This window comes from Solea solea, chromosome 8 (genome assembly GCF_958295425.1).
Source record: "Solea solea chromosome 8, fSolSol10.1, whole genome shotgun sequence".
NCBI lineage: Eukaryota > Metazoa > Chordata > Actinopteri > Pleuronectiformes > Soleidae > Solea > Solea solea.
In genome coordinates this window covers 4,037,109-4,047,688 of record NC_081141.1, presented here as the reverse complement: position 1 = coordinate 4,047,688, position 10,580 = coordinate 4,037,109, and the positions used below count along the sequence as shown (strand labels likewise).

Below are 10,580 nucleotides of genomic sequence, written 5' to 3'. Positions count from 1 at the left end.
CTTTAATTAAACTAATTAAAACGAACACATTTTAAAAACAAAACATAACTAAATAAAATTGCATCTATAACCTTGGTCGGGGACACAGGGTCTCATTCATCCATTCATTAACTGTACGAATGTGCTCATCTTTACTTTCTTTGACATTTTATCTGTGAAGTAAAGGATCGCGGTAACGTGACAAATTGTATTTTAAAGGCGAATCATTGACTTCCGGTATGCGTTGGGCTAAATATGTTTAACTTAATGCATTGTCAGCTTACGCTCAGGGTAGAATTAAATAAAGTGATCGACCGAGCATTATTCTATAAACCCAATTATCCCATTATTGTATAGAAGTTATTTTTTTTTATCTCTGTTAATTGGTCACATTCAATTACCATTCAATTAACGTCCGACCCTGAAATAAACGGGTCCATCAGTGGTTCTGTTCTGTGTCTTGACACCTGAGAATGGACTGTACAATTACTGCCCACATGTGGACAAAAAGAGAAACTGCATCAATATTCCAGCAGTGACTGTGCAGTGTTTGACCACACCAAACACACTCCCAGTGCATGAAGTGATTTCCATAATAAAACAGTCAGTCCCTTCACTGTGCATATTTGTTTATTCATTTCAGACTAGTCATGTTTACCAGCCTTGGTCAAACTTAAAAGGTGAGTACAGAAACCTCAAAACAAAACAGAAATTCAATGCACCACCTTTCTTCAGGTTTCACAAGTCTCTTTTTATATTTCAGCAGTCTTGCAACTTCACACGTCTTCAACACTGAACTTAAAACGGGGGGTGGGGGGTGATTGTAAAACATTAGTTAACATTCTACAATGAAAGGAGAAACTTAAAGAGACGAAAGCATGTATTTATGGTTCGACAGGTCAGAATATACAACAGACCTAATCTCTTTAATAATACAATACTGTTTTCACTCGCTCACACTGGTATTATGAAGTCATGTTTTTGTTGTTATTGTTGTTACAAATACTATGGCATCGATCTCAAAGCAAGCCCAAATCATTAAATGCGATAAAACACTGGGGGGGAAAAAGAAAAAAAATCACATTTAAGTGTTTGTGTGTCGTATGGTGAAGCTCCACAGTGATCACATCCGAGCATGGACAATTCTGGACATATTTCAAAAGGTGCCATGTACCTGCAGCTGGCTGACTGCTATCATGTTCAAGCAACCTTCTCTCATCCACAGGACGCGCGGGTCCCGGGTGCAGTGATCAAATCAGCTTCAAGGAAAATTATCTGGCAGTCGTAAAAACCCTGATCATTTAAGCAGCTTGTTGTATTCCTGAACTGTCTTTGCATCTGAAATAAATGATACCAACATAGCTTCCAGTGTGGTTGTTGCTCTGATGTTCACAGCAACAACAAAACTAATTTATTTGACGATACTGCTGCCCATATTGTGGATGAAGCTGATGGGATAATGGCTGAAGCAGCTTGAACTTTGGGTACACACTAAAACCTACTTTCATAGCTTATAGTTCCATAACAGACCTGCATGGGAATAAAAACAAGCGGTGGGGGGAGATAAACTCAAGAGTTGATATATGGTGTTCGCCTTCATAAGCTTCAGTGCCGTCTACTTTGTGTGAACCATGGATGTGCTGAACAGAAGTTTCTGCTTTTTCTTCTTCTTCTTTCCTCCTTTCTCATCTGAAAGAGAACATTTAAAAGAATGAGTTGAAGTCAGAGTGCATGTGCAGTGATTTAAGACAGAAGAAAGAGACGAATGTCTGACCTGGGTCAACCACAGGTTGTGGAGGAGAAGCTGAACCACTGTCCAGCTGCAGGAGGGCCTTCTCAAAGGCCTGGCTGAAAGAGTTCTGGAAGCTGGGCACTGGGACGCGGTCCGAGCCGTCACTCTCTCCGTCGCTGTCCGCTGCTGGGGGAGCGAGGAGCTTATCTACACGACACAGGACACGACACGAACGTCAACAAGTGCTCAACACCTGTAAAAACAGGTTGTACAGGAAACACGGTGCATTTCACACAGATAAAGGATCGTCTTCCTTTGTGTATTGCATTTGGTTTGAGTAAGTTGAAAGATTTTAAGTTACAGGATACAGTTTGTAACTAATAATACTTGATACCATGACAAGTAACTTAGGGGGGAGCCCACCTCCAGGTGCGGAAGTAGCCCAGACTGGAGCCGGGTGGGAGAGATCTTCATCACTTTCTGTTGTGCACTTAAAATGACCTGAATACTCAAGGTATTTGCCTATGTTTTGTTTTGTTTAAATGTCTTTGAGAAGGCATGTTGAGTCTTCTTTTTTTGTTCTTTTTAACTATACATATTGATTGTTAATGTTACAGAGAAATTGAATAAAAGTTGCTCATTGTTGTACAGCTGTGCTCCTCGGCTGTGTCAATATGATGACGTCATCCAAATGACTTTATTGACAGATAAAGTCGATGAATGCCCTACGAGGAACAAACTGAAGAACCAAAGCAAGAGAGAACACAAATGATCTGCTCCTACTTTCAGTGGAGGATTATTATTTAAAATATAATTTAAATTTAAATTATTATTAATCATTATAAGAAGACGTCTGTGTGTGCTCGAGAAATTATAATGAGTGTTTGTTTTGGCTCCTGGTTACATTACTAGGTTAGAATGAAACACCAGAGTCCCATGGCTATTCGTTGTCTTGACGTTTCAAATTCAAAGATGTGGAATAAAACACAAACTAGCACATTTAAAAAAACAAACAAAAAAAACCAAAACTTTTGCACTACCTGTCTTTGGAGCGATTCTGGGCCCAGCATCAGCTCTGGCTTTACCATCTCTTAACATCTACAAGGACACAGTCAAGGTCACATCATTTTCAAGTTGAAGCATTAGCACTTGAATTAGCATTACCCTTATGACAAGGGCAGGATCGTTTGCCTTACACACCTGTGCAAAGGACATGCAGTGGGAGTCATCCTCCACACTACCAACAGTGGGTGGGGGGCTTTGTCCGCTCAGACTCGGAAATCTCATCCCATCTAAGACAGAGGAAGATATGCTCAGTTCACATCTTCCGTCATAAGCCACAATCTGCATAAAAAAGCGTCATAATCTACTGCAGAGGGAGCAGCTCTTACCAGAGGAGGGGCTGCTGCTCAGAGGCGAGGGCGGGGCAAAGGTGAAGTCAGGTTGAACGGGAGGGCTATAGTTGTGAGGTGGCGAGCCGAACGCAGGGAAATGCTGAAGGTTCTCCAGTCCAATGTGTACCTCAGGATCTGAGGGTGAAGCAGGAGTGCAGGTACAACGTTAGACAGATTCATGGTTACATCGTTCCTGCTGGTGTTGAGAACTTCTCAGCTGTACTCACATTTACCCTGCTTCTTGTTCTCTTCCATTTCGATTCGCTTCTCTCTGCGCTTCTCGTCCCTCGCCTTCTTCTGCCTCAGGCGCTTTCTTTTCTCCAATTCATCTAAAAGTCAACATTTACTATTAACTCAAAACTCTCTTTTCGGAAAACTGCATTTTCACACCACGTTATAAACGAGTCTTCTCACCTGCAAACGTCTCCAGAGTTTCTTTGGAGATGACTGGCGGCTGCAGAGCCAACTCACAAATACTGAATTCACAGGTGAGTGGCAAATGAGCCAGATAGCGATTCCGACGACGGACCTCCTGCAAACAGATCGGTCAAAGAAATGGAACGTAAGGCTCTTTCAGAAATAAATAATAACAACATGAATAACACGAAAACAAAGTCAGCACTTGGCTACATTCAAAATTGACTGGATCTGACTCGTTTGCTGACCTCAGTGACCGTGTGTCCCACAGTCTCCACCACTGTGGCGGTGATGGAGTCAGGACCGGCCTCCAAGCTGCCGTACTCACGCAGCAGACAGCGGACATTCACCGGATGTAGGAACATCTGCTGGCAGTCGTCAGCTGCAAGGAGAAACAGAAGGGAGCAGAAGGTGACGGCGGTCAGTCGTGACATGAAAACTGCAGCCTCTGCAGACTGAAGCGTAGCAACAGAGTAACAACTACACTGACGATAACAAACAAACATCTTTGCAGGTCAGATGAAAAATGAACTTCATCCTGTGAATTTGCTTTTTTACTCCTCCCTCCTCATCTCTTCCTGAACTGTGTCTCTCACTCCCTGTGTTTAACTATTCTACATTCCAATAACTGGGTCCAGATTGTGCTCCATTTATTAGTAACCTATGGTTGCTCAAAAGGAATAACAAATAGGCAGAAATAACAAAACAGGCGCTGTCCTATTTAAATATTTAACCCTGAAATGTTTAACTTAAACTATATTTTAGCTACCTGAAGAGTAATTGTACAACGTTTATTTTAAAAGACATCAGTTTATGGTGTGCACCTGGTGCCTGTCCCTAAACTCAATCTCAACCATCTCTGCCTCTAAATCTGTCTTTTGGCACATTTCCACTGTCTCTACTTGCCTCGCTGCAGCACGGTTTAAGTAGCGTTTCCACTAGCATAGTACCTGGTACCAGGTACTATTTTTAGTACCTGCTCAGACGAGGTTCCAAAAGCGTGCCGAGTAGGTACTATGCGACGATTTGGTCAGACTGCCGGCCAGGACAGGAAGAGACGTCCCACACACAAATCAAGCCGAACAGCGCCGAACTGTAGATCACTTAAAACTACTTCACAATCCTAAAAACGTGGGTTAATCGAGGCGAGTAGAGCCGGTGGAATAATGCCATTTGTCTCTGCAAAAAGGGAAACCACCACACACTTTCAAATTTGGCCTCCAGCTTGGCAAGAATTTAGACTGTTAACCTGACGTCATCGCACATGCTGCCGCTAAGTTGGGAAGGGAGTGGCTCGCGAGATGTGCAGCTTGCCGTTATCTCTCAAGCCTTGGCTCTGAAGTGTATTAGGGAGGCTTTAGCTCGTCAGTGTTTACAACAAACGGTCAAGGAGAATCTCAGGTACATGGACGAGTGACATAAAGCACATGCAACAGTGTCTCTGTGGCTCATGCAAACAACTCTCCCGCATGTCATTTCCCAGAATTCCACACTTGCCCCATGCTATTTTAAGATACCACAGCACACATTAACATATTTCCAATGTTATGGTTGCACAGACCTTATTTGTTAAAGCAAATGCGCTGTATTTATATAATGCTTTTCTAGTTTTGATGGCCACTCAAAGCTGCTTTACTCTGCAGTTTTCATTCACATTCACACTTTCCCCCAAAAACAGTCATACCTTGGTAGAAATAGTAGTATGGTCCATGCACCACACTGGCTGAGGGGCGAGCTGGCTGTGTGTGCTCAGTCAGGTCCTGCTCTGCCGGGTTCTCCTCATCCAGCAGCGGTTCTGGGGCCGCGTCCATTAAATCCTCAGGAGGCTCTTCCAGCACGCTCTCCAGGACGGCTTCAGGTAAGCCTGGCGGCTCCTCTGGGAGCTCCAGCACCTCGTCGTCAAATGCAGAGGAATACTGCAGCACAGACTGGAAAGACGACAAAGAAAACATTGAACATTACAATAATTTATGATCAAAAACACAATTCAACAAGCTAAAGTTCAGTTTAGTAGCACTGGACTGTGGCCGTTGCTGCCATAAAAGTGTGGAAAAGGTGGATTCTTAGACTCACCTTGGCACTCGTGACGATCGTCACCACTTCCTCCACGAGGGGAGAAGGTTCTTCGAGAGTCAGCGAAGACAAATCAAAGCCGTCTGCTGTAGCCGCCAACTGCTGCTTCAGCAACATTTCCTCTCGCTCCTTAGCCACAAAAACAAACAGTTTAATAATCAGTCTACACGTGTGCATGATTTTATTCTTGCACTTGGGAGACTTGCAGGGAAAAAAAATGTGCTGATTTTACACTTAATTTTGCAGTTATGGGGACAGTCTTTCAGTATTTCCCTTCATGCACGCTTAATTTATTTATCTATTGCTTTAGTGTCACACAGTCACCTGCAGAAGACAAAGAGCGCTCTGGATGAAACAGCCTTGGACGTCATCTTCTTGGTTAAGCTGCACCTGCAGGGCAGACTTATCCTCAGTCACCAGACTCAGGACCTGCGCTGACGAGGCCAGCAGCAGCTTGGAGTACGGGCCAAGACACGCATCTAGAAAACACACAGCAAATCACATCAACCAATGTGACACCTGTTTGACGAGTTACAGTATAAACAACATATGCCCGTCTGTCTGTCTGCTAGAGCTTTTAACACATTTATCGTAACACAAACAACCTTTTCTGGTAAATATAGGCCGTTTCTCAATACTCAAGTAAGCAAGTATGTACTTGCGTACTTGGGAAGTATATACTTGAGAAGTACGCTGGGAGTATATACTTGCCAAGTACGGGAGTACACAAGTATGTGGTTGTTTCTCAATACTCAAGTATGCAAGTATGTATGTATTGTTCTGCTGTTTGAATGGTGGCTGGCGCCAAGTGCTGCAGCCTCATTACCGCCACCTACAGTGTTGATAAATGAACATATGAAATACTTTTAATAAATGCATATATATGTTGTTATTATTTTTACATTTTAAATATTTAACTTCATTTATTAATGTATTTCTATTAAAATATACAATACAAATAATACAATGTGGAAAATAGATATATTACAGCATTGTAGAGTAGTATATATGTATATATGTATGTATGACATATATGTACGTGTACAAATATATACTACCCTACATACTATACTATACATATCTAATATTTACATATTATATTTAAATATAAATCTCGACTTTAATATAAATCTAAAATTCAAAGTTAAAATAAATAAAACATTAACAATATACAAACCTTCAAACTGTCAGGTCAAAACGTTTCCATTAAAAACAAAATAACACGTCAACAACAAATCTATGGATCACACCGAGCATCTAATGACAGCGACGTCTGAGCCAGCGGATCATTTCATCAGGACAGGCCGAGGTAACGCTGCTCTGTGCCGGGCACAGTGAGCGCCGAACGTCCGCAGAGGCGGAGCTGATCACCTCCGACAAACGTCGCTGCCAAACTATAAATACGTCATATCTTCATACACAAACCACATGTTTGAATTCTAAATGACTAATTTCTCGCCTCAAATGATGTTAAAACTTTGTTCCGGGACACAGAAAAATATTTATTTCAGATTTATATTTCTATTATCTGCTGCTATGCTCCGCCGAAATGTATTCTGGGATACATGGCCATCGCAAGTACGCTTAAGTCACCTCCGATGCATACTTGGTAAAAATGGGCGGAGCGAGAACATTTCCGGGTTTGAGAACCGTCCTCGCTGTTCGCTTACTTGAGAATTGGAACAGCACTTGGACTGAGGCTGATGACGTTTTCACAAGTACGGGAGTACGCAAGTACGCTCAAGTACGCACAAGTATGGATATTGAGAAACGGCCATAGACTCCTATCTAGTAGTGTTACTTATGACCATTATTATTACTGTCTCTCACCTCCAAAACAAACAGGCTCCTCCACCTTCACCCACTCAGAGCTTGGCATGGCCACCAGAGTCCCCTTTTCCCTGCGCATCAGGCGCATGGTGATTACTTCACCAACTGCATACTGCCTGGTCTCCATGGCGACCACGCTAGAATTGGAAATTAACTGTTAATAGTGCAACAAAATACACTACATTGAGTGTGCTGTATGTAAGGGTTTCAGTGTTTTTTTTTTACTACAGAGTTAAGTCTTATGCATTTCTCATTTACCTCTTCAGGTCAGCAGTGTGCACGGCCTCATAGCAGATAGGACACTTGGACCAGCTCTTGTCACCGAGGGAAAGGTAGTGCAGCATGCAAGGCCAGCAGAAGATGTGTCCACACCGGGTGATGCGTGCTGCCAAAGGAGGGTAGAGGCAGATGGGGCAAGACGGCACTTCATGACTGTAGATGCGCTGTAGATACACACAAATAAATGGTCTGTATGCATAGGAGTGTGCAAATAAAGATGTGGGCTTCATTTTTGGCACATTTGCAGCACTCACCACTTGCTGCACACAGTCCCAGTTGACCAGAGTGTCTGGATCAGTGAAGTGAGCCTTGTAGTCCTGGTCATCCGTCACAACAAACTGGCAACTGAAGCACACAGAGACGGGTTCACTCCCACATGTCCCAATATCCTGTTTCATATTATTAAGTGTCTGAGTGAGGCTGCTTACTTGGCCTGCAGAAAAAGCTCCTTGTTGAAGGGCTTGTGCTTGTGGCCCCATTTGTTTCGGCGGCCCCAACCGGAATGGCCTCCATCTCCGACGCCACCATTACCTCCACGAGGTTCAAAGGTAAAATTCAACAGGTGGTTCAGACTTATTTTTTTCGGACCAGCAAACTGAGCCGGGCTAAACTCGGCCCGGTGTGTCTCTGCTACCTGGAGAGGGAGAGGTGGATAACAACCTTTTAATAACAATTCTTTTCAACAATGTAAATACTTCATAAATACAATGCCACCGAAAATACCAACCTCCTCGCGTCGTCCTCCACCTGCAAGTCCATACTGTCGTGCTCCACCTCTCTGGGGGGGTCTCTTGTCAAAATTCTTGCTTTTCTGTGAATTGGTGCGACGAGGGCCTGCGAAACTGTCGGTTTTAGGAAAGGAGGGCTCGCGCTTGCGGCTGTAGCGCTTGGAGCCACCATTATTTTTACCTTCTGGAATAAAAAAGGAAATAATACACATTAACTAAACGAACATGGAAATGCCAGGTTTCAATAACCTCTTTATTCTGCCCTTTAAAAGTTATTTATACTTTGTTCAAGCGGACTCCCGCGTGAGAACCAATCATCTAATATTGATATATTAAAATTATATAAATAGTTTTAAATATAATGTAGTATAGCAGATTAGTTTAGACACTAAAACACAGAACTACATGCTAAAATTACATAACACAACTACAAGCTATACTACATTACACACAATAACAATTGTCAAATTATGCAATAAAGTACGATAAAACTACACTTGACAGTGCACTAAAACACAACTTACAAGTCAAATAAACCTAATATACCTAAAACAATTAATGGGTACAGCTCTGTCCTTCTTTTAGCCAGCACTTAACCTTTGTTGTAAACAGTATTTCTGATATTAATTTGATTTCGGTTGGCAACGCGTTCCAGACAAAAAGTGTATATGTACTGTAAACTGTAAATGTCAAATAAAGAGTAGTATTGGAGGCCAGATGTTAGCAGTAGCTCCTGGCTGTTGGTGGCTCACATGTTTTGACAGCGACGACAGATAAACAAGTTGCTGCTACAAGGCCTCAACCAGCAGGAGGCCACAGGACAGCGAGCGTGTTCACCTACTCTATTCACTTACTTCCACCGTTTCATTTTTATATGCATATATTAATTTGTACCTGTTTTGGGTTTAGATTCTCCCGCTGTTGCACCAGCGGAGCTGGAACGAGGCGGAACCTTGGTGTTGGCGCTGCTGTTGGGGTTTTTCTCCATGTTTATCTGCGTGCAGTGAACGAGCTCCGGGCAGAGAGCCGCCGAGCTCTCTGGCATCAAACTGAAAATCGAGCGAGGAAAGCGGGCTGCAGTGAGTCAGGCGACGAAGGCCCCGATTCATTTCTGTCAAATGCGGAGACCCCATCACGGCGACATCTTGACAATAAAACAAAACCGAGAAAAAATAAGAGACACGATTTCGGCGTCTCAAGTTATGAAGACTGTTGGAAGAGAGGACGAAAGCTCGCCACGCGGGGCCAAGACCCCAAACGTTGTCGTTTTCTCGCAGTGGAAAACAATATGCCTTTAAAAGGCCGTTAATGTTTTCCAACAACTGGAAAACAAGTCAAAATGAAGATTTTGACCAAAAAAATATATCCGATAAGACGAGCTCAAACTAATGGCGACGGGTCGCCAGATAGGAAGCTCAGAGACCCGGATGTTTCTTGGACGTACGGGGGCCAGTAGAGCATCATGGGAAATGTAGTTTTGATGGCCTTCTCAGCGACAAACCACTTTGAGTGGTTAATATTATACGGTGATGACATAGGTTTGATTAAAAATATTAATCTAATTATTTCACTGTGATATCAAAGGCACAGTGTCATGATTGTTAAAGATCATACTACATCAGATGATGTAACAAGGCCAAATATTGCTTTGTAACATGTGTTAATAAGCATAATCCCACAAAATGTATTTTATCTGTCAATTGTTTTAACCTGAGAGATTTTTATTTTCAATGCAATGGTTCCCTCTCGTTCGTGCGAGTGTACTAAGGGGTTATCTCTTTCCCTTCTCCTGTAATATGTCAAGGAAAACAGGGTCCATGTGTGTCTGACTGGTGATTTTTGTTTGTTTTGTGCCCTTTCTGTCATACATTTACACACAGTAGAAGGTAAAATAAGATAAGATAATCCCTTTATAGTCCCACAATGGGGAAAGTTGCATTGTAACAGGAGCAAAAACAATTGAGGTAAGGGTTATAAATAATAAGCATGCATTTTAACATCTATGAACGTACAATGTAGAAAAATATTTGCTCAAAAGTTAATTAAAATATAGAATGAAAGAATAAATAGAATAAATGATTTATTTTTTTTAAAATACTGAATACTAACGATTCTGCAAGTGGAATTTTTCTTACCGTGATAAAGACA

General features: G+C 42.3%; 1 protein-coding gene across 1 annotated transcript; it reads right to left on the bottom strand.

Annotated features, from left to right (window-relative positions):
- Positions 1-591: 591 nt before the first annotated feature.
- rnf10 (ring finger protein 10) lies at positions 592-9,860 on the bottom strand. Its single transcript, XM_058636765.1, has 17 exons — positions 9,327-9,860; positions 8,432-8,616; positions 8,133-8,338; positions 7,959-8,049; positions 7,684-7,868; positions 7,426-7,562; positions 5,920-6,074; positions 5,596-5,724; positions 5,207-5,450; positions 3,771-3,904; positions 3,520-3,637; positions 3,333-3,434; positions 3,103-3,240; positions 2,912-3,003; positions 2,752-2,809; positions 1,754-1,918; positions 592-1,668 (listed from the first exon to the last, which is right to left on the bottom strand). The coding sequence occupies exons 1-17, from the start codon at positions 9,475-9,477 to the stop codon at positions 1,595-1,597; spliced, it is 2,364 nt and encodes a 787-aa protein (XP_058492748.1). The 5' UTR covers positions 9,478-9,860; the 3' UTR covers positions 592-1,594.
- Positions 9,861-10,580: the final 720 nt, after the last annotated feature.